The sequence below is a fragment of the Sceloporus occidentalis genome, unplaced genomic scaffold (assembly GCF_023333645.1).
Source record: "Sceloporus occidentalis isolate IW3139 unplaced genomic scaffold, rSceOcc1.0.p SCAF_4, whole genome shotgun sequence".
Lineage (NCBI taxonomy): Eukaryota > Metazoa > Chordata > Lepidosauria > Squamata > Phrynosomatidae > Sceloporus > Sceloporus occidentalis.
Window position 1 is genome coordinate 81,226,679 of NW_028316984.1, and position 24,477 is coordinate 81,251,155.

Genomic DNA, 24,477 nt, shown 5'->3' on the forward strand with positions numbered 1-24,477 from the left:
CAAATGCCATGCCTCACAGTCATGCTCAAAATGGAGGCGATTCAAGGGGGGGAAAGGAAGACATGACCCGATGAAAAGCCAAAAGCAGGCATAGTAAGATAAGAAATAACTCGCTTTGGCACCGCCTTAACTCTTTGTCTGGCTCTTTGCTATGGAATTCTGGGAGCTGGAGTTTGTTGTGGGGCCCAGAGCCGAGCTCTGCTCCGCTCTGGGCCCACAACAAACTCCACTCCCAGAATTCCATAGCCTTATTTCTCTACTGTGGATGCAGCCCTAGATTCCCACCCGCTGTTTCAGAGCTCGCGCAGCAGCTCCCCAACTAGGAAAGGCCAACTCTCGCGAGAAGAGGAAACTCCCCCGCCCTTAAAAATAGTGGACCCCGCCGTGACGTCATCGGCAAGCGCCGGAAGTGAAGGTCAAATGAGGCAGCTAAGGGCACTTTTGCCCCATTGTTGCCCATCTTCCTGCCTTATTCGTTTGTAATAGGCATCGCCTTTTGTTTACCCTGCTACCATTTTAAAATCCATATAGATATATTGATTTTTGTTCAGTTTCTTTAGCCCAAAGCATTGAATCTCCATTGAAACCATTAATGAGCAAAAGTTTGTATGCTCATGCTTCAATGAAATAGCATTGGCTAATGTCCTTGCCACTGAAAATGTAAGGAACAAACAGGGCCGCAGCATCAATGGTTGCTTTGTTTTTATTAAGCCCTTTAAAGTTAGTACAAAACACACTTTTCATTCTAGGCTGAAGAAATGATGAATAAACTGGAAGTTAGAATGCAGTATTAGCTAGGAGACACAGAATGGAAGGCCAACCCCTGTTTGAATAACCTTCGGAGGTGGGGAAATAACAGCACCACCTCATGGGTTTATATGCAGTCCATGCACCCACAATTTCTTCCTTGTGTGATTCCAAAGTGTGTGTGTGTGTGTGCGCTTTCAGACATCTATGAACAATAAAAACTCATACAAAAATATAAGGTATTCACTTTTTATCATGGAAAACAACTCATGTACACCTAAATAGTAGTAAACAAGTAAGTAGGAATTACCAGTTATCTCAGCAAACGGGTTAACTCCCAAACCAACATTTGCTGAAGTAACACTTAGCAATGGAGGAGGCATTTGTAGCAGAGAGACAAACAGCTGGAGCAAAGGGTGCTTAACTCACCCACTTTCTTAAGAGTCTGTTCTGTGTATTTCCACTTGAGCTGTCTTTGGAGCCCATCATGGTTGGAGCTGCAGTTAAAAATAGCCAGGGGGTACTTGCAGGGACAAAGGTGAAGCATTCCTGCCCTGCCAATTCTTCCTTGGAAATATCCCACACTCACTGCTGCCTATTTCTCTAAGGAGGAAAACCCAGCTGTGGAGAGCCCATGCTTTCCCTGTAATGTGTAGTTCTAACATAGTAACAGAAATAAACAAACCCCTTGCCCTTTCATCTCAGCAATAAATGTGTAGAAGTAAGAACAAAAATCCATTCTCTTTGCCAAGCCTCCAAATTCTTTTTCCTCCAAAAAAAAAAAAAAAAAATGCAGACCGCTTTCTGCTAAACTCCTGTAATAAGTATGGAACAGGAGAGTGTCAGCTTCACCACTGACCAGTTGTTCATGTGAATTATTAAAAAGCCATGGGTTTCATGGGAGGAGACAAGCAGTTGCTTGTGCACAAATGCTGTATTTGGACTCTTCTCAACACTCTAGCGATGAATGCTTTTGCTCAATCTTGCCGGGTGGTGTCCTATATTTTGCATGGCATTCACTCTCTGTCTTCAGGAGCATGCGGTCAATTTGGAAAGGTTTCCACTTAAAGTCTCGGTGGGCAAGTATCTGTGACCTGCTTTGGCTCAAGTGCCACAGTCTGTTATTGTCAAGAGCATACTGGGATTTCAAAGAAAGGCTTCGTCGCAGCATTGAAGTCACAGAAGGCACTTCAGGATTCCACCACATGGACCTAAACAAGAAGGAAACAAACTCATTTTGCAGATGCAGTAAAGATCAATATATGATGTAGTGGGCATAATAGTTGTCACCAGAAAGGACTGCCTTGGACACCTGCATGGTTCACTGGACATTATGGCACAATTAAGAATGAGTTTAAAACAGTTATTTTGTTTAAAATATAGTCAAGGCAGAGAGTTTGCCATCTTGAGCTTAACATCTGAGCATTCTATGAAATGCGATACGATCACAAGCATTCTTTTCAATTAGGTGGCTCTCCCCTCTTCCCTTCCTACTTAGCCGTGAAAGGCAGTGGGGTAGGTGGTGGGTTTGGCTATACAGTGGACCCTTGTTATATGCTGGGGTTTGGTTACAAGATCCCCCGTGTATAACAAAATCCATGTATGCTCCATTAAATATAATGATATAGCAAAATGGTGTCTATCCCTTATAAAAAATGGAAAATCAAGGTTTGATATTTGAAATTTATACTTTTTTGGAACGTTTTCAAACTGTGTATGCTTGAATCCATGTATAAAAAATCTGTGTATAAGATGGGCCGACTGTAGTTGCTGTTTCTTCATTTTCAGAGCTTCTAAAAGAAGGGAATTGATATTTCTGTAGTTATTTGGACAAGCTATATAAGCCCCATTGCCACACCTTTGTGAAAGCTATGCACATGTATTTGGGGACGTAGAGATTATCAAAGGGACTGAGAGCATCCATGGTGGATAAAGTGGAGACATTTCTTTGTTATCAAGCCCTTGCATCATCATCTAATAGCCAATAAAAATATTCTGCACCCATGGCTCCTGCTAGTCTGGATAATATATGAATCTTTGGGTTGATCCAGCCCAGTTACAGCATAATTAAAATGTGTTTCCAGAAGAATGGTTTTGTCTGCTACTAGATAAACAATAATATGCAGTTCTTTATTCTTTTTCTCTTTCACAGACTTCTTTGTATGGTAAATAAAATAAAAGGAAAGGAAAGAAGTGGTAGTAAGTGAAAGACATCCACTCCTCCTGTCCTGTTTGTGGTAGGGCAATTACAAGATAACAGCATTGTCTGGAAGCACCCATAGAAGAGAAAGGATAGGATTACAATCCATTACTAGTCCCCTATCAGGAACTGATAGGCACTCAGATGATACTAGCATTTTCTGTCATCACTGGGAAGAAAAATGTGACTTAAATGAGAGACAGTCTCATGTTTAACGATTGCTATATTTCACATTTCTGGATTTCTTTCCTTGCAAGGTGCCCTGAACAGAACAGAGCCATCAGGATGCAAGAAAGGGAAACAACAGCTTACCTCTTGCAGCAAAAGGGGGGAGGGGGTTTCCACTGAGACTCAATGCAGCCAGAACCAAACCTCCTTCACCCACACACTATAGTCCTGATCCTGACTAAAGGCTCTAGCAGCTTCCATTTGGGCAGGCGGGTGGGAGGGGGAAATCTCAAGACACATTAAATCATAGAATCGTAGGGTTGGCCCACAGGGGCCATCCAGTCCAATAGCAGAAAACAAGCTTGCACCATCCTCAACAGGACATCCCTTTGAATATTTAAACATGGCTATCATGTCATCCATTAGTAATCTCCTCTCCAGGCTAAACATACCCACCTCCTAGGCTCAGAGAGCCTGGTTTACAGACCCTTTACCATTTTGGCTGCCCTCCTCTAGACGTGTTCCAGCTTCTCAATATCTTTTTTGAATTGTGGTGTCCAGAACTGGACACATTACAGTGGGCCATCTCCTTACACGGGGAATCCGTTCCAGATTCCCCCACGTAAGGGAAAATCCACCTATGTTCGAGCCCCATAAGAAATAATGGGATGCGTGCATGTAGCAGAGTGGTGCGTGTGGAGCCAGAAAAAGGACACCTTTGCCACCGCAGTGGCACTTTCCAGCACTCCTTTTGCCATGTGTCATCTGGATGCTGCACCAAAGGAGCACCGTGACGCCTCCCACCATGCAGCTTGGAGGTGCAGTTGGGGCATGCACTGTGTGGCTGCCAGGCCCCCACTCTGCCCCAAGGCCGGTGTTAAACGCCGGTCTGTTCAGCCCCTAAGACTTCTAGATCCTTTTCACATGTACTATTGTCAAGCCAGGAGTGCCCCATCCCATATCTGTTCATTTCATTTTTTTCTGCCTAAGCGCAGTACCTTACATTTCTCCCTGTTGAAATTCATTTTGTTAGTTTTGGCCCAGCTCTCTAATCTGGTAAGGTAATTTTGAATTTTATTCATGTCCTCTGGGGTATTAGCTATTCCTCCTAATTTGGTGTCATCTGGAAATTTAATTAGCATACCCCCTATTCTATCAACCAAGTCCTTGATAAAGAAGCTGAATAGCACTGGACCCAGAACAGAACCTTGTGGCACCCCCACTTCATCTGTCTAGTATGAAGAGGAGCCATTTGTGAGCCCTTTGGGAACGACAGGTCAATCAATTACAAATCCACCTATCAGCAGTATTGTCTAGCCTACATTTTACTAGCTTGTTTTGAAGAATATCATGGAAACTTGGCAAAAAGCCTTACTGAACTCAAGATATACTACATCCACAGCATTCCATTCATCTACCAAATTTGTGATTCTGCCAGAAAAAGAGATGAGAGATAATGTGATCAAGCATTTAATGTAACATACAGTTTCCCACCCCAATATCTGTGGGATTGGTAATCACAGTTTTACTTACCTGTGTCTGGGAGTGAAAAGGTCTCTTTAGGAATCTGGAGATTCTCCAGTATGACTCTATGGTCAACTTCTGGCAAAAATATAGTGTTTGCCATTATCCAAAGTTCAGGCTATCCACAGTAAGTCTGGGTACATATCCCTTGTGGATACAGGGGTCAGATTAATTTGACTCAAGTATGGTCACTCCTCATTCTCACTAAAGCTCTCACACAAAAGGTAAGAACACCATACAGAGGAGACAGTTATACCAAGACAACCTTGTGGATTAAGCAATCCTTGAAATGTTCACAGAGTGAGTTATTCAAGCTTTTTAAATGGCATGCAATCATACAGCTTGATGGTATCGGAAAATTCTCTCGTACTGTTTACCAAGTTTAAATTCTATCCCCCAGCTCCCACTCAGCTTTTGTTTTCCTTACTGAAAGAAAATACAGATTACTGATTTTTTCCATTTATGGGTTGATCATCAGTTGGAGTGTATAGGACTTGGATTAGAGAAACGGTAACAGAAGCATTTTTAAATACCCGTCTCCACACCATTAATTGATATAAATGTATTATCTTTTCTAAAATGTTAAGAAATTAGGGGTGTTTCAAGTCAGATGGTTCCTAATGCTACCAGTCAAAAGGCACTGTGATAAGAAGAATGAAAACTTTCAAGAACTGGTGGGAAAACGGGATGGATGCAAATGGAAAATAACGATTTCTATACCACCTTGAAATTCCACAAAGGAAGCAAAATGCTTGCACAACAAAAGCCTGACCTGGAAGCACTATTAATCTCATCTACCACATCACATATAATTTGGCTGAAAGACCTATGAGATACCCTTACAAAGCCTCAGCACACAAATAACGAACGTATCACACTTCATGAATAAACATTGTCTAGCATACATACTCATACATGTTAGTAAACTATGGTAAGTGAAACCTTGAAAGCTCCTTTAGCCTAACCCTAAGGATTAAACCTTCATGATGTTTCACTAAGCTGTCATGTGTTCTGAGGTGGTTCTGAACCAATACCTGTGTCGTTTTAGTCCAGAAGATGATGGAATAGTGAGACCTGTAGTGAAATAAAATCAAAGATCAATGCCAAACATAAATGGCCAGTGATAAACAAACAGCAGTATTCTATTTTTGGTTGGCTCTTTCATTACTTGTATAAACTAGTAGAGATTTTTCGTTATACCCTTTGTAAAAACCCAGGATGATGAGAAACCATGATGGGCAGAATGACACAAATCTAGTCACTGAGAGGCATTACCGTTATAGAGAACATAGAATATGGAATTCTGCCCTCTTTCATCCCTCTAGTTCGACCTGGAATTTTTTTCTTTTTAGGATTACAGTATTCATTACATCCCTTAATGCCTCAGCAAAATTTGCCAGTGTCTTTAGCATATTTAATTGTAGCATACCTGGATTCATTTTACCAAGAAGTTCTCCACTGGGCTGCTCATGAAAGGGAGGTGGATGCTGTTTGACAAGCGACATTTTGAGAGTCTGTCGTTGTGATGGAGAAATCATTACGAGAGCGGGCTTGGGTTCTTTAATCCTCAACTCATATTCAAACCCGGGGACAGTCTGTTTATCGAGGGGAACCTCTAAACAGCATAAATGTTGTGGAAGACACAAATCAGGATTAGATTATAGTAATCTAAAATGTCTCAAAAATGAATCCAAAATTTCTCTAAAACACCCAGAAAACCTATATTTTACAGGTTCAATACATTCCAAGTACGGTAATATTTGCACAAAATGGTCAGTGGTTCAACCCTCAAGGTTCTTCAAAAGATCCTGAACAGCATCATCTAGCTTGCTCTGGATAGTCACTAGAGAAGTGTTGATTTGGACTGTTTTTGAACACCAAAGAAACCAAATAACCATAACAACAATGTATGAAGAACAATACTGGATCAGGCTACAGGGCTGTTTACTCCAATTTCATTTTTTATTTCATCCTAGCTTTCTGTGCTAGTTACACTGCAACTGCTTTAATTATTATGTTTGATACTATCTTTGTAGCCTTTGTTGTAGTTATGCCTTAGCTACTGTGATTTTCTTATTTGCTAACCATGTTGTTATGCTGTAACCATTATCATTACTACTAACTCATATTTCATATTAACTGTCTGTTTTATAATTACCGTGGGCCCTTGGTATCTGCTGGGGTGATCCCATGGTCAGGAATACTAAAAAAGAAGGGAGTTAAGGATGGATGGAAGTTTCTCAAAAGGGAGCTACTGAAGGCACAACTTCAGTTCCAGTGAGGAAGAAAAATGGGAGGTGTCTCAAGAAACCAGAATTGATGACTAAGGAACTTTCAACTGAGCAAAGTTTTAAACAGAACATGTATAAGAAATGGAAAAATTGGGAAATCACCAAAAAGGAATTCAAATAGCTAGCACGTGTAGGGGTAAAGTCAGAAAAGCTAAAGCACAGGATGAACTCAGGCTTGCTAGAGAGGTTAAGAACAATAAAAAGGCTTTTTTGGATATCCGTAGCAAATGGAAGAAGAAGGAAATGGTAGAGCCACTGTGTGGAGAAGATGGCAAAATGCTAACAGAGGACAGAGAAAAGGCAGAATTACTCAACACCTTCTTTGCTTCAGTCTTCTCAGAAAAAGCAAAGGGTGCTCAACCTGAGGATAATGGAGCAGAGGACAGAACAGGGGAAATTCAGCACAGAATAAGTAAAGTGATAGTACAGGAATACCTGGTTAATCTAAATGAATATATGTCTCTAGGACCAGATGAACTACATCCAAGGGTATTAAAAGGTATTTTCTATAGTATGTGCCAGGAAAATCTCTCACCTTGAGACTTCTGACAGTTATTTAGGTTCTCTCTTTGTAAAAAGGAAGAATCTTCTATATCTTTAGCCTGAATGAAAATAAATAAATAAATAAATAAATAAATAAATAGGCTTTTCTTATATTGTTTATCTATTTGTTGATACATCTTTATGCACCTTTTGTACTTTGAGTATAGTCATAACTTGTCATAAATAGATTTGCCTTTTACCACATTGCTATGACACGTTTGGGGGACCACAGCTTTCAAATGAGTGGAATTTTAAAACTGGGGAATTTCTGCCACCAGCCGTCTACTCTTTAAAGAAGCCATAAGCAGATATGGCAAGACATATACCAGTGTGTTGAAAGTTGCTCTGAGAAATCTAGACATTGCCACATCCTATTCCAAGTTCTTCTACTTCTCCCATCCACCATTCTTTACTGTAGGTCGCTATAAAACAATTAGGAGGAAAGACTTCATATGAATGGCACCCAATCCCTTACATTTCTAGACTAACTGGAAGCGCAAGTTACACAATTCTTGAGCACTTTGAATTCCAAACTACAAAGTTGGAGGCTAAAGCCTGAAACACACGGGCCATATAAAGCGGCTTTTGGGTGCTTTGGGGGCGTTGCATTTACATGACGCATGCCCAAAAGCAGAAGGAAGCCGCACTGAGGGTGCACTCTGGTCTAAAGGACCAGATTAAAAATGAGTCAATTAAGACCAACTCCTGGTTGGTGTGGCTTGGGACTTGTGACAGCAGCCTGCTTTGGGAGCGGGCCATATGGTCACTGCAGTTCCAGCCTGATTACAACTGGAGGCCATTCTTTATCAGCTGTCTGCTTCACCCCTCAGTTGAGAAAGCTTCCAACTAACAAGCAAATCCAGTCACTATGCTGATATATAGAATTAAGGAGGGTCCAAAGCTTGGAAACGTTAAAGTTAAAATTAGCCTGTTATTAATTTTGAAAATATGTTATAATTAGTTGTTTTAGCGAGAAATACAATCAGTTCATTAATGGATGTTAATATTTGTCAAGTCCAGTGACTCCCTTAGTTCAGAAATTCCAGGCCTCAGTGTAAACTCAGAAAACCTTTATTCAATCAATATAGGTCTACTCCAGAGATGTTCATTGTCAGAACTAAACATCAGGCATTAGCAAGGCCTACTGAAACCACACACAATTTCAAATCATTGGCAGGCTATTTTCACATTCATTAAAAAACCAGAACAACCTTCTTTCTTTCTTTTTCCCATACCACCCCCTTTTTCTTTCTTCTCTACCTTTCCAGGGAAATGGCCTTGGGATAGTCTTGAGCCAGGCATACCTCTCTTTCCTCTGTTCTTTCAGCACACAGGGATGCTATAAGCAACCCCTTGCAATAAACACCCCACCATATATTACATCATATTACTTCAGTATGCCAACACACATTAACAACCCAAGTTATATTTCAAAGGTCTTTATTTGCACTATATCCATGGCAAGCAAGATGCCTGATGCAATTCCTGACAATATTGCATTAATAACTCATCCCTTTTAATTTAAAAAAAACTCAAATTAACAGTATTAACAGTGGCCAACTTTAACCTGAACCCCAAATACCTTTAAAATTATTAATTGGTAAGGGAAGATAGAGAAATATGAGGGAAATAAAAAAGAAGAAGGGAAAAGAAGGAAAGAAGGAAAAGAAAATTTAGGAATGTTGAGGAAGTCAAGGAGGGAAGAATTATGGATGATAAGAAAGGGGAAAAGGAGGGTTTGAAATTGAGGGTTTTAGAAAGAGAAGAATAGTTGAAGGCTATCATTGTCAAATATATTAAATGACAAGCTAGGATTGTAAAATAATATCGATAGTTTTTTGTGGGTTTTTCAGGCTATGTCGCCACATAGCCCGAAAAACCCACAAAAAACTATGGATGCCAGCCATGAAAGCCTTTGACTTCACAATATAGATAGTGTTATGTATGTTTGAAAATATGTATTTGTGTAAAGTTGTGATTGCATGATTAGGATAATGTATGATGTTTTAAAAAAAATTAAAATGTCTAATAAAAATATTTTTTAAAAAATTAATTGGTAAGATGTTTAGAGCCTACAGACGGGCAGGAAAAAGTGGCAAGAACCTGCATTTTCTGGAAGTGGATCAAAAACCTGCTGTTTGCACCGGCTACTCCCAAGGCAGCCTGAATGCACATAGCCTGACTGCATGGCACAGCATCAAGCTGTGTCACTGGGTAATTTTTTTGTCACCTCCCCACCATGCATGTGCACTATCACATGAACATACTGCTGGTGACTGTCTGCCTGCCTAGATACTATCCCACTGGATGGCTGCCCCTTTGATCAGGCATATATTTCCACCTCCGATGCTCCACCATCAAAGTGTTCAGTAAAACATTGGCAAAGCACAATCATGGGCCCCTCCTACATGCCTCCTTCACCCCATGCCCCCTCTTGGACTGTCTGGTTTGTGTATGTTGTATTTATATCCTCTGGAGGTGTCACACTTTCATTTTTTTTGCATTGCCATCCCGACCATTTGTTTATGCCAGCTCCGTTCTTTTTTAATGTGCAACCGCACCGGTGCATTTATATGAAGTTTTAGGATTAAGATGGATCACTCCTTCAGAACTGATCACATGTTGGGGTGTTTATATGCAGGGTCTAAGGTGCACATTTTCCACCTTGAGTCAGACTATTGTGGCTTCTTTTTCCTCCGACTTTAGCCCCGAAGTGCAGCTTCAATCCAATTTCCACCCACTTTAGAGGTGTGCATTGTCTAAACACTCTGCTTTCAATACGGGCAGAACCACTTTATTTGGCTTGTCTGTTTCACCACTTGCTGTCAGTTATGTTAGTCCTGGTTAATATATCTAAATTTGTAGTGAGAGCAAATTTGTGATTTTAGCATTTATTTGATTGATTGATTTGATTATAATTTATTTTTTCTATAACCTACATTTGGTTGCCTAATAATAAAATTTAATTTAATTTAATTTAAACTAATTAAAATAATAAGATGCCTATGGTACAGGCAATTTTCTGAATCAAGACTTCCCAGAATATCCTGGTTCTGAGGCCTCATCCAGAAGCCAAGCATTGGAGAAATAGGTTGCTGAGAGGTGGTAGCCTTTTCCTCACAATTACAGAAACAGTTTTGCCTGCCATCCCCCACAGCCACTGTGCAATCAAGTAAAATGTATTTTATGCTAATGGAATCTGGGCATTATGTTAACTGTTACTCAGATGACTAACATCACTGAACAGTTTTAATAATGTTTAAAATCAATGTAAAAATATTAATGAATTAATTTTAATAATTTTTTTTCAGGCTCTGTAAGGAACAATTACCAACTCAGGCAAAAGACTCTTAGCACCTTTTTAAAAAGGAGTTACAATAAAGAATGGAATTATGACCTCACGGGTAACTTGTAGCCAGCCTTGGCATAGTTCCTACAGCTTGTTTGACATATCAGTTTTCATTTCCTACAGAGAAAGTCCTTAATTAAACATAAAGGGCCATGTGTAACAAACCTCATTTCTTTATTGTTCAAACACACATTTAAGAATACAAATGACTGAAAGTGATAAAAACAGACTCTTACTGTTATGCACAGAACTATGTACCTGTGGGCAGAACATTATTTGTGCTAGCATACTGGGCCATCTTCTGAAAGCACCTCTAATCTCATGGCATGCATCCAGACACACAGCTGCCAAAAACATATTGTGTAGTTATTCTGTTTTAACTTCCCCCTCCAACTTTGGTAATATGATAAAACACAAGAGGAAGCTGTTGTAAAACAGGATATTGCAAATGCAAGACAACATCTAGACTCCATCAAATTTTGTGAATGAAGGACGATGACTGGACAATAAATGTTTTTTATGGAAACACCCATGTATTCTGTGAAACCAACCATTCCCTCTGATGCAGATTTGGTTTCCAGAAACAGATCTAACTATACCAGTAACAGGGATGGAAAAATCTGTCCATTTTGTCCCATTCTCACATAGGTTTGTAACTTTTTAAAAAGATTCTCAGAAATATCTGTGTATATTGTTTGCTCATGTGTCTCCTAATATGCTCATATTAGTATGCAGTTTTGCCTAATATGTGCACTGTTCCAAGAAATTTCCTTAATATCATGCCTCTTGTATATTCCTTTCACTAGTCTCATTATCAAAAGATTGGCCACTAGGGGATGTACTGGCCATAGCAAGTGAGTAGAATGATGTTAAGAGAGAGTTGTAATCCACACCAGCGGAGGGATTTACCTACCACTGAAATTATAGATTCAGGGTATTTTTCAAGAGCAAGTGTGTTGTAGTGGTTTGAGTGTTGAACAAGGACTCTAAAAAACAAGGTCTTGAATCCCCACTCAGCCATGGAAACCCACTGAGTGGCCTTGGTAAAGTCACATTCTCTCAGCCTCAGAGGAAGGCAAAGACAAACCCTCTCTAAATAAACCTTGCTCAGAAAACCTCTTATAGGGTTGTCTTAGTTTTGCCATAAGCTGGGAACAACTTGAAGGCACACAACAATAACAACAAGAAGATATTTTCACTAGGTATATGCATTGTTGTACAGGTTGAGTCTCTCTCATCTGAAATGCTTGGGACCAGAAGTGTTTTGGATTATGGCTTTTTCCAGATTTTGGAACATTTGTATAGACATAGTCAGATATCTTGGAGATGGGACCCAAGTCTAAACATGAAATTCATTTATTGTATATACTCATGTATAAGTCTAGAAATTTTAGTCAAAAAACTGACTCCAAAAACCTGTATCGACTTATCCACGGGTCCATGTAAGTCCTGTTCTTTACCTCTTATTAAAAAAGGGGAACCATCCCCCGGTGAAAGGCAAGAGCATACTCTGTTCTGGAAGCAATGACCCCCTTCTATTCTGTCATCCATACAGCCTTTAGTGTGAGAACAAACAGTTATGTCTACTGGAATTTTGTAAGTTCTTTAGCATTGTTTTCCTTATCCTTTAGATCTTTTGTTACATGCCCCTAAGTTTTACCCTCAACTTCACAGGTCATATCAAAATTCATAATTTTGGCCCCAAAACCTGCCCTCGACTTATAGTCGAGTATATATAGGTATGTTTCCTATACACTGAAGGTAATTTTATACAAAGTATCTTAAATAATTTTGTGAATGAAACAAAATTTGTGTGTACTGAACCATAATAAAGCAAATGTTTCACTATGGCCTGGTACAGATGGGCGAGAAGTGCCAGTCTGTGAGCGGGGTGAGGGCTGAGTGTCCCCACGCTCACAACCTTCTCCATGCTGTCCGGGCACCATAATTCATCGCCTCTGTCCATACAGGGCATGCAACGATGACTTCCCCTTGCTGCAGCGTCCAAACAGCTCTGCACCACGCAGACATCATTGTTGCATGAGAGCCGCACCAATGGTGCCTGGCATCTAGCGCAAAAAGAATCCACCAGGAGTGGGTTCTTTTTAGGTTTCACAGAGGCCACAGCATTTGTCTCCAGCGGCCTCCATTCGGGGCAGAAAGGGGTGGAGTCTTGCCACCCCTTCCTGCCCGTCTGTACTGGGCCTATGTCAGCCACTGATGTGGACATTTTTGGATTTCCAATGAAGAATGATACAAGTTGCCACCAGAAGAGGCTTCATGTTTCCCATCACTGGTATAGAAACTGGTGGAGCCAAATCACATGTAGACAGACAGATCAATCAATCTTTAGGATTGTTCCAGAGCTTACTTATGCACTCATTTTTCACCCCTCAACATTTGTTTTACTGCATATCCAGAGTAAAACTTAAAGAACTTTGTTTCTGTAACTGAAATGTCTCCCCCTAAAAATGTCAATTTCAAATTATTTTGATTAAGCATTATGTCCAGTTGTGTCATATCATCTTGCAGTCCCTCTACAATCCACCCATTTAAATACAACTGAGTTCATGATACAACACTATAATCATCCTAGAATTCCCTAAAGTATTTTGCAAAAGATGTGTTTAAAATGCATATCTTAAACTTTCATATCACACTTCTTTATTTACTCAGGGACTACAAATACTCCAGATTACCTGACCATACCTGGTATATTTTACTTTTAGATTTTGTCTGAAAGGCACTGAATATATGTTGAGCAGTAACAGAAGTTTTTGTTTCCACAAACCGACCTGACACATATAGATTACACGATTCATCTGCTTGTTCTTCTGTTCTGAACTGCTGTCTCTCTGTGATATCTTGGAAAGACTACGACACTTTCCATTGCTTGGAGAAATTGTACTTGCCTAGAAGAATTTAATAAAGAGAGTGTATCCTGGCCGACACTTAAGTCATAGTGTGAGAAAAGATTAATCAGAAAGCTGAGGAAGATCTCTGAAAACAGAATCAGAATCTCATTTCAATCAGGTACAGCAGAGGTAAAGGTAAAGCAGTGGTGAGTTCAGAAATCCATCAGAGAAGACAATCAAACAGAGATAATTACAGTTTACTACAAAGTAAGCAGAACATAGCAGAATGGTGAGTAGTACGTGCAGCTACTACAATGCCTAGTGATAACACAACACATAAACACAGGCAAATATCTATTACCATCTCATTAGAATAATATGCATGAATTGTGGAAAAATGTTCCTCACAAATGAGCTGAAATATCTGACAGCTGGATACTGGTGGCCCGGCTGAGACTAGTATTAGAATGAAAGTTCATTTCTAACTGGTCATTAATAGTGATGGGCATCTATGGATTAGCCACTCTTTAATTACATTAGAATAGTTGGCTATTAATTTATGAACAGCATCAGGTACAACATGGTTTTATCTAGGCCTTTTTAATCTACTACAGATATCTACTACAGATACTGTCAGGTTTAGATTATGGGCAAGGATGACTGAAGGATGGAAATGTCTTATCTTTCTCTTCTAGTCAGCTGTAATAAAATAATTGTTTGGCTAAAATGAACTGCATGTATGGCATTGCTCAGCAACTGAATGCATGCTTTGTGTGTGGAAAATTCCACATTCAGACCTTGGTTACAGGATTCCATAGCAAGGAGGCTAAAAAAAATCATACATCTGACAGCAGAGTTCCTTACAGACAGATTGCTTATCATGCTATACAATAAACTTTCTATAATTTTAAGATAATTTTTCTGTATGTATACCCTACTATAGTCAAACAACAGCAATGAATGTGATATTGCTGTTGTGGGTGGAGTCCAGCAAACTTTCATTATAATTCTTAGAAAAACTGAAATTTTTTCTTTTTGTATGATGCTATTTCCCCCCCAAAATCAGCTTTAAAATAAAGAGGAGTCATAAAATGGTACCTACAGAAAGAACTATAATGAACCTTGCCTATTATTATTATTATTATTATTATTATTATTATTATTATTATTATGCTTTATTTATATAGCGCTGTAGATATAGCTCTTTAAAAAGATGAATGAGTAATGCTAATGACAGGTAATCCACATAATATGTAAAATAAGTCCAATCTTAAAAAAAAAGACAGATTTTGAAAGATGATAAAATAACAGTAAAAGAACAAGATAATAACAGATGAGAATATCATGTGGATGCTGAATAAAAGAACAACAGCACAGCATGGTAATTCCACACTAAATACTGATTGTAGATGTACCCTCAGAAGAGCTTCTGCCAATCAGAGTAGACCATACAAAGCTAAATGGAGAAATAATCTGATTCAGTTTAAGGCAGATTTATATATCTTAATGAAATACACCAAATAAAATTAATACACAAAAGTATTTTTTTCAAAAAGTACACCATTAAAACTCTTGGCTACTTTGCAACTAAAATAAAGACAATAAGCAAAGATATCCCTGTCATGAATATTGTGTATTTAGAGATGAAGATAACCTTCCAAGAAGAAGCCTTCCAAAAGGCAATATAACAAAACAGCAAAGCAGGGCAATGAGGATACAAAAAAAAAAAAAAAGAATACAAAAATGATACAAAAGTTATTATTATTACAGTATTATGCTTTATTTATATAGTGCTGTAGATTTAGCCAATGAGGCACTTAGTCTACAATTTGTTTTAGAATGTAAAGACTGTAAGTGGCTGTGGATGTCAATTTATCTGGCATTCTTAGGCGCGTTACAGACCGCCCAAAACGGGCGGTCTTGCGCCGCTGCCGGTTGCTCAGCGAGGGAGCCGCAGCAGCCAAACCACGTGGCTCCCTCGCGGAGCAAAAAGAGGCCCCAAAATGGCGCTTCTTTCTGCGGCACGGATGACGCTGCGAGGCGCCAATGGCGCACTCTCAGCGTCATACGTGCCGCGCGACGTGCGGACGCAGTGCGTCCACTATGTAAAGATGGCAGCCCCCGTGTGGAACGGGCACCGCCATTTTGTGCGCACTTCCTGACGCCCCTTTCTAACCCTAGTATGCGTGGAGCACGTACTTTATGCCCGTGTGTAACGGGCCTTAATTTCTATTCAGGCAGCACATTTCTTTTCCCAATCTATCCGGTACAGTCCCTGTTTGCCCATAAAATTTATGATATTCTCAAAGTTTCTTTAGGAGGGATGGGATAGAGATATGCATATGCCTTCAGCTGCTGGGCCTTTCCCTTAGTTTTTGCTCTGTGGCTATTTTTTAACCTTTGGCCACACTGACCCCCAGTCTTCCTGGTGACCACATCCAAATTTACAGCAGCAAAATACATGTGGACCATGATACCTGAGAAAATTCCTTTGTGTGTTTGTTTTTTTCATTACTGTTTCTGTGATGTGTGTGCCATCACTACATGTTTGCAAGGCACTGCATCATCACTGAGGGATAAAAGAAATCTAACAGTCAGTGGTGCCCCCAGGTTCGGTGTCACCTGGTGTGGGGGGGAGGGCAGTGGTCTTCCCCACTCACTTGCTCAGCCGCCTGCCCACCCAGAGCTGTGGGAGGGGGAGCTAGGCAAATGATGGAGGGGAGGGGAAGGAGACTTGCTCCTCGCTTGCCTCAATGTGGATTACTCATAAGGAGGGAGCTGGGCAGATGCAAAGCCAAGAGGTCCATGCTTGCCTCTTTTTCTTCATGTGGCTTCCTCGTGAGGAGAAAGCCAGGTAGACGTGAAGTCAAGAAGGTCAGACTCACACTTCCTTCACCTCCATGTGGCTTCCTCATGAGAAAGGAGATGGGGAGAGGTAACACCAAGAGGGCCGGGCTCGGCCCTCCTCCTCTTCCACTGCTTTGGCTTTCTCCTCAAGGAGAGAACCACAGCAGTGAATAAGAAGGGGCAGATGCTGGCAGCAGCACCACTTCCCCACACACAGCGGGAGGAGGGCCCTGACCAGGGTGTCACCCTTCTTCTGAGGTGTCACCTGGTGTGGTCCACACCCCCAAAAGACACAACTGATAATGGTGAAAAATTGCTAATATGCCAAAGAAGGAGCCAGTAGAATTGTGTGAGCTATTTGTTTATTGCTTATTGACCAAAAGTTGTTACAGTCGGCCCTTCTTATCCACATATTTTTTATGCACAATTCAAGCATCCACAGCTTGAAAATGTTCAGAAAAAGCATAAATTTCAAGTAGCAAACCCCGATTTTCTATTCTGTATACGAAACACCATTTTGTTATGCCACTGGATTGAATGGTACTTGAACATCCACGGATTTTGTTATCCATGGGGGGGGGGGTGTCCTGGAACCAAACCACAGCAGATAACAAGGGCTCACTGTACTTGGTTTCTATCATTCCCATTTCTTTTTTTCCCCTTTGTCTGATCTCAACACAAGTAGTTGGTAGTAGAAAGGGATGTCTGCATAGGGGTGTGTGGAGAAGATGGATTTAGTGGAACATGACAAGGACCACTCCTTGACCATTCTTTCTTAACAAAAACAAAACAAAACAAAACCCTGTAACACATCAATGAGAACGAATAGCAGGTAAGGACAGAAATGTCACAGAACTAGTATGAACATAAGGGATGATCAACATGAATTCATGCCACACAAAACTGATATCCTGAGCAATGGTCTGCCAAAAAACCTTATTCTGCAAGAGATACAGTTGTATCTTCCTTATTTATGTGTCTCTCCTTCATGATTTCTGAGGAAAAAAAGCAATAAATATGACTAAACTGACAATGAGATAAACCAGTTTTTTTTAAAAAATCATGCAAATCAAAATGAAAAATCTAATACACTAAAAAATGTTGACATGTAAAGTAGATTTCTGAACTAATGTCATAAAAACAAAATTCAAGGTGTCAATCAGCTAGCCAAGGGAACAATTTTAATATGTTATTTCAACAATTTCTATATTAACATAAATCAAGCAACAAGTAGCACCTAAGCACCAAGTACTTAACTGAATTTACTTCTAAGTATGTACCATAGAAATTTTCCAGGGACTAAGAGGCCTTCACAATCATAATAGTCTTTTTTTCCACCCAGGAAACTTCTTCCTTCAGTATCTTGCTGATGATTTTTGAGTACTTTAATTGACAACTGAATTTATTGGGTTTTAGGGGTTTACAGTCAAGCAATGCAACTGTACCTCATGATTTTCTATGGGGGAAGTATAAACTCTTTGGATGCTTACCTAGACAGATGGCTCCTAGCACTACCAAGCTAAAGACACATCTTCCCCTCCTTAGTGAATTTTCTGTGGTAATAAAGATGGATGTAATGATAGGAAATCATGGCAAGGTTTCAAACAAAAGATGGTATTGTCTGCAAAAACACAGCACAATCCACAGCAAGGGATGCATGTATGCCCTGCAGGATCTTTTTGGCCTGACATGCTCAGAATTAAAAATAATAATAAAAGAAATTGAAGGGTTGGAATAAAAAGTTGCAGTTGTTACCAGAACTGCTAGTAAATAGTTCAGCATAACAAAAAATATTGTTTTTGATATTTTAAAAGTAATCTGAGAAATACAGTTACAAACACTTGTATGTATATTCTCATAAAACAATTTTTTATGAGACTGGGAATTATTATAACTAATCATACCACATGTTGATCAGCTATAAAATAAGTTCAGTGGGGCCTCACTATCCGTGGGCTTGCCATCTGCAGATTTAAGCATCCGTGGACAGCAAGCCCCATTGTCCCCACACAGCTGCACTAGTGGCCATGCATACAGCATAACACCATTAACGACAACAGGACTTGAGGTCCTGCATTTTTTTCGTATCTGTGGGGCGGTTCGGAACAGATCTTCCATGGATACCAAGGTCCAACTGTACTCAAGAGATATATGGCAAATGACTAATGACTGTGCAAGGATCGTACTTGGAGAGCACTCAGTGTATTACCAATCACTTGACAAAAACTCCTTGTGACCTTGTTAAAATGACAGTTTTATCATTATTCTTAGTTTCTTTTGAGGCTGAAGCTCCACAGCTGTAAACACAAGAAGTATGAAAAAGAATGAAGTAGTAAATACAGTACTCCTGCAGCAGGGCTTTGCCATTTAATTGACCTTTTTAATATATTTTTCCTCTCAGAGTATGTTTGTCCTCTCCCTTCCTCTCTAGCATCACCAAAGCATTCTTTGAAAACCTTTTATTTTAAAGATATCATTCTGTTAATTTTAGTCCTCATTTTCATGACTACTTTTCTAGCTCTGCTGAACTACAAACCTCAAAATCCCTGTAAACTTATAACAATGTTTTTGTATATGACCTTGGACTATTTCCCAATCTCAAGAGATACGTAAGATTTTTCTCTGATAATTTTTCTCCATTCAACATGACTGATCCTTTGATGCACAGGAATGTGCACATTTCTGTTATTTTTACACAAACCTATTATTAAAAACACATATGCATGCTGCAAGAGGAAACAGTACATATATCATTAAATGTTGGAAAACTATGACAAAATAATTCCAAATTACATATATGAGTAATACCTTTATTATTAAGCCAGCAAAAAGGTGTAAAAATGTGTGCAAGGTACACAAATCTCTCTGTATTTTGTAAACAACAATTTGGTAACAAGAATTACTGCAGAATATATCATCATAACATGATGTGAAATTAGATCTGCAGAACTGCATAGTCATGATGTGTGTGTGGTTTGTGTGACAAGGCCAGGACATCTGGTCATAAATGTCCTTGAAGCGGCCAGACACTTACTTGTGTATTGTACATTGCACCTCTGACTCTGTATGATATAATGTCTAATGGCATGTACTGGAAGGTTGCATCAGCCAACTGTATATAAGGCTGAACCTAATGTAAACAAGTATGGGTTATAGTTGTGGAGTAGTGGAGAGTCAGTGCAGTTGGAGTTTGTTAGTATCAGTGAGAGTTCCAGTATCGCTCTGTGTTGCTTTGAGCTGCTAAGGAGGAAGCAAGAGTGTTTGCTTCCATCCTGAACTCTGTTCTACATCTGTAAATAGCAACTCCTTATCCTCTGTAAATAAATCCTTCACCTGGGACTGTCTGGCTTTGCTTCCTGATTTCTAAGAGTATCTCAAGGTCTGGTAGGAATACTGGAAATCATATTCATGCCTAAACCGCAGCGTGACAGAATATCCTAAAACAGCTCCTCAGTACAGCCATAAAGAGAAATTCAACAAGACTCAGAGATAAAAGTAGCAAAATATTCTGAGAATTGTTTTGCATTACAGTGGAAAACATTATTAGTTGGCCATCTCCTGCCAATAAAAATGTTTAGCTGGCCACATCTCATTTCCCTCTTACCACAACATCTTCCTTGTGGTTCACTGTATGTCTCACAGAATGATTATGGTGCAAATTATTCCTTTCCTTTCTTGTGCGTAGACGTTTCTTTTTCTTCTTTTTCTTCTTCTCATTATAATCCTCCAGAGAAATTTTAAAAAATAATAAGTTAGCAAAATGTTCTTAGTTACCATTCAAATACATCAATAACACAGAATTATTTTCCCCCCACTAAATGTTTTCAGATTTCACATACAGAGAGCCAGTATGGATAGTGATCTGAATATCAGACTACAACTCTGGAGACTAGGATTCAAATCTCCATTCTCCCATGGAAACCTAAATGGTGACTTTGGGCAAGTCACATTTTCAAAGCTTCAGAGGAAGGCAAAGACAAATCTGCTCTGATTGCCAAGAAAACCCCATGATAGATCATCTTAAGAGCACCACAAATCGGAAACAACCCGATGGCATACAACAACAACCACTACTAAAATTACTTTGTGGCACTTATGCCATAATCCTAAGTATACTTACATTGGAGGTATATCTTACTCAGTACAGTGGGACTTCAGTGTCACTGTTTGAAGACCAAGCTCTTAATGTTCCACAATTTGCTAATTTTTTCTCTGCTCAGTCCTTAAATCTAAAGACAAGGGGAGTGCTAATCTGTTGATCTCCCTAGATTTTTCAATGGGTTTTGATACCACTGATCATGGTATTTTACAAGAATACAGGAAATTAAGCTGTGGTATGTTATAGGATTCCATGTTAAATCTAGACATAGGATGCCTGACCATTTGCCTAGTACTATCTTAGCAAGTTTGCTAGTCAAGTCCTGACAGCAACTAATGTTTTCAGGAGTTATCATTTTCTGGACCACAGAAGCAGAATTCCTTCATTTATTTATCAATAATTTGTGAAGAGGTTTAATACAACAGTAATTTTTTCTGCTGCATTGTCCTGGTGTGGTGGTTTTTTTTTGGCAGAAAAATGCAAGTTTTCACTTAGTTAACACACCCATTACTCTTACAATTATGTACAGAAATAAAATGCATTTTTGTCCAATACAAATATCTCATAACTGTGCTAGTGAAAACTAAAGTATGGCATGTGTAGTTTATTACCATTACTGTTGATCACTTCTTGCTGTTATGAGGGGATATCGTAAAGTTTTAATTATCACCTCTAAAAAAATTTGACAGAAAGTTTGTTTTGATTTGTAGTTGTTAACTTATCTCTACGTAGTCACTATCCAGATTTACACATTTTCCCCAGTGTTTCTTGACCCTCTAAATATCTGTTATTGTAGAAGTCTGCAGATTGTGCCTTACGAGGGGGTATCGTAAAGTAATAATTATCACCTGGAAGTTATTATGGTATATATTGATGAAATTTTGTCAATGTTATCATTTGTCCCTAAGTGCATGATGAGAAAATCAGCTCATTGTGTCCTTTATTTTTGTGACAGGTTGTGCCAGAAGTGACTAAAGTGTAAAATCCTTGTACTGTATTACTGAAGCCACAAATTTCAAGCCTCACCAATCCAATTTTCCTGATCTTTAAGTCCCTTAAAGCATGTATGTTTTCCCTTTTGAGTGATGAAGCCCACACATCCTGTTATTGTCTCTAAGTCAGTAAAGGCAATAGTCTTTCTGCAGCAAGACTGCTATTCTTACTTATTTCAAGAAGCCAAGATACTGCATTATATGCTTTTGCATTCTTCCACACTGCTTATACACACAAAAAATGAATGGTTCTCACCTTCTCTACCATGTTGATCAAATGCGCAGGGGGGCCATCTGACTGGGAGCTGTCGGAGCCACTTGTGCTAGTTAAGGAAAAAGGGAGAACAGGACAACAAATTTTGCAGTACAGGTGATTATAATAAACCTTGTTGGTTCCTGTTTCTTCAGAATTCAGAATGGCAGGTTTACATGAGCTTCTGGATAAACAGTCTCACCAGACATGTTCTGAGCTTTTGAAGTTTCAATATAGGTTCATTATAAAAGTCCTAGAAGACATACATCTTTCACAAAAGAGTGGCATGTGTTACTTCCATTTAGTTTCCCTCCAGGTGCATTCTTACAGGTGGGCAAAGTGATATGACACTCTACATGCCCAATTCCTAAACTGCACTCTATGTCAAAGGCTTACATGGCTGGCATCCATAGTTTTTTGTGAGTTTTTTGGGCTAGGTGGCCGTATTCTGGAAGAGTTTATTCCTGACGTTTCGCCAGCATCCATGACTGGCATTTTTAGAGAATGCTGATATATATATATACCCTACTCACTTCCATGCCAGCATTCTCTGAAGATACCAGCCACAGATGCTGGCAAAACCTCAGGACTAAACTCTTCCAGAACACAGCCACATAGCCTGGAAACACCACAAAAAGCTATGCATTCTATCTGTCTGTGAGCATATGTGTAATAGAGGAACACAATCATGTGAATGGAAGAGACTGTGCAGATCTTCCCTGCACTTTCAATAACGCACAAGTGGGTGGCGATCAGGTAAGAAAAGCCCACATGACTATCCCCACCCAACTAGTTGCAATAGTCACAAATACATCCCTGCAATGTTGGATCACAACTAACAAAGTTGCTCCTTTACTGCTACGTATATATAAAGGCATTTGAATGGTACAGCAACTTCCCTTAAGCCTTGCTTGAGTTGTGACTCAAATAAGCCATGAAATCAGCCAATGAGTGAGTGAGTAATAGCTGTTCTTAGTACTGGACGTAAGAGTAAGATATGAACTTCATAAAATAGCTATATCAGTATAAGGAGACAGCATAACAATGAGTACTGCCTGTGCTACAATTTGTTCTTGAGCTTGCTTTTCTGAACAAAACCAAGAAAGAATATGATTATATGAAATCTCCTGGCTTGGCAATCTTAATAATGTCTCTGGATAGATCAATAGCCCCCCATTACTTTGCTAAAATCTATTAGTGAAGTGTTACAGACTTGAATTACCTTGATTCAACATCAGAGAGAGATACATCACTCCATGTGCCCTCTGTATTTTGTTCACGGCCCAACTCTGAAAGCTTCCTCTGTATTTTTTGCTTCATTATCTCTTTGACTTCAGACAGACATTGCTGAAACTGAGAGAAGAAAAGAAAACAATTGCAAATGGTGTGTGTTTGCTTGTAGTCCATCTTGCAACCTAACAGATTAGTGTACACAGATAAAACAATATAATAAGAACAATGTCACATCCTCTGTACAACAATAAAACAAAGAAGCAACAAGAATTTACCAGGATAAACAAATACAATAAAAACATTTTAAAGTATCTGGAAATAGAATTTATTTGAGCTGGCACCAAAAAGACCATATTGTTAGTAGCAGAACTTCTTTACACTCCACAGAAAAAAATTTATATCATACTGTTCTGTCCTGTAACCAGCAGACCACTTTTCTAATTTCATTCTATAATTCGTACATATCCTATAATAACAGCAAATGCTACTATAATGTCTTTTCTTTTTCACTGCAATGGACTAGTAATTCAGGATTCAGATAAGAAGGTAGTAATAAGTTTTTTGTAAACCACCCAGGTACCACAAGATGATAGGTAATATGAAATGGAGGAAGGGAGTGACTGACTACTGGTAACAGCTGGTTCCAAATCACGGACACACTCAACTGTGAGGTGCAGCCACTGACATAACTGATAGAGGACTTTTGTGGGCAAAATTCTACAGTTTAAAAAAGGGGGGATAAAAATAAGGTAAATCACCATGGTTGCCATCATCAATAACTAGACTTTATCCAAGTTCCTTATTCTAAAGCAGATCTAATCTATCTTTGCCAAGGACCTTACAATTAATATGCCATGCAAGAAAGATGTTAAACATCTTTAACCCACACCACTCCCCTCTCCTTTTGTGTCGTGTCTTCTTAGATTGTAAGCCTGAGGGCAGGGAACCGTCTAACTAAAAGATTGTATGTACAGCGCTGTGTAAATTTACAGCACTTTATAAATAAAAGTTAATAATAATAATAATAATAATAATAATAATAATAATAATAAACAGGAATATACTCTGACTTCCTTTTCAACTAATTCATACATGATATGGTACTAACATTCATTCTCTCATAGAAAAAAAAACCTTCTCCATATACAAACTTTCCCATATAAATGAAATTTATATATTAGTAATTTCCCATGAACAAATCACTTTGTGTAGACTGCTCACCGCATTAGGTGTCTCTTACAATATCAACTGTCTGACTATAAACTGCAACAAAGCAAGCACTGTAGTCCTTAGATGCCTAGGGACATTCTTGTTTTCTATTCAAGCATCAAATTAAGATTGGGGAGAGGCTACATCTTTTAATATCTGCATTAATT

At 39.1% G+C, this 24,477-nt stretch overlaps 1 protein-coding gene across 3 annotated transcripts in view; it reads right to left on the reverse strand.

The window, feature by feature from the left end:
• Positions 1-1,596: 1,596 nt before the first annotated feature.
• Positions 1,597-24,477, reverse strand: part of AGBL2 (AGBL carboxypeptidase 2) — a 39,880-nt gene continuing 16,999 nt past the window's right edge. The window contains exons 11-18 of one of the 3 annotated variants that reach the window (XM_089520520.1): positions 23,091-23,221; positions 21,872-21,938; positions 20,129-20,248; positions 13,618-13,734; positions 7,466-7,532; positions 6,069-6,254; positions 5,674-5,713; positions 1,597-1,958 (exon numbers count right to left, since the gene is read on the reverse strand). In XM_089520520.1, the coding sequence (XP_089376646.1) occupies positions 1,697-1,958; positions 5,674-5,713; positions 6,069-6,254; positions 7,466-7,532; positions 13,618-13,734; positions 20,129-20,248; positions 21,872-21,938; positions 23,091-23,221 (990 nt within the window). In that variant the 3' untranslated portion in view covers positions 1,597-1,696. Of the gene's footprint in view, positions 1,959-5,673; positions 5,714-6,068; positions 6,255-7,465; positions 7,533-13,617; positions 13,735-20,128; positions 20,249-21,871; positions 21,939-23,090; positions 23,222-24,477 lie in introns of those variants that run through there. The other 2 variants (XM_089520521.1, XM_089520522.1) reach the window with 2 other exon arrangements.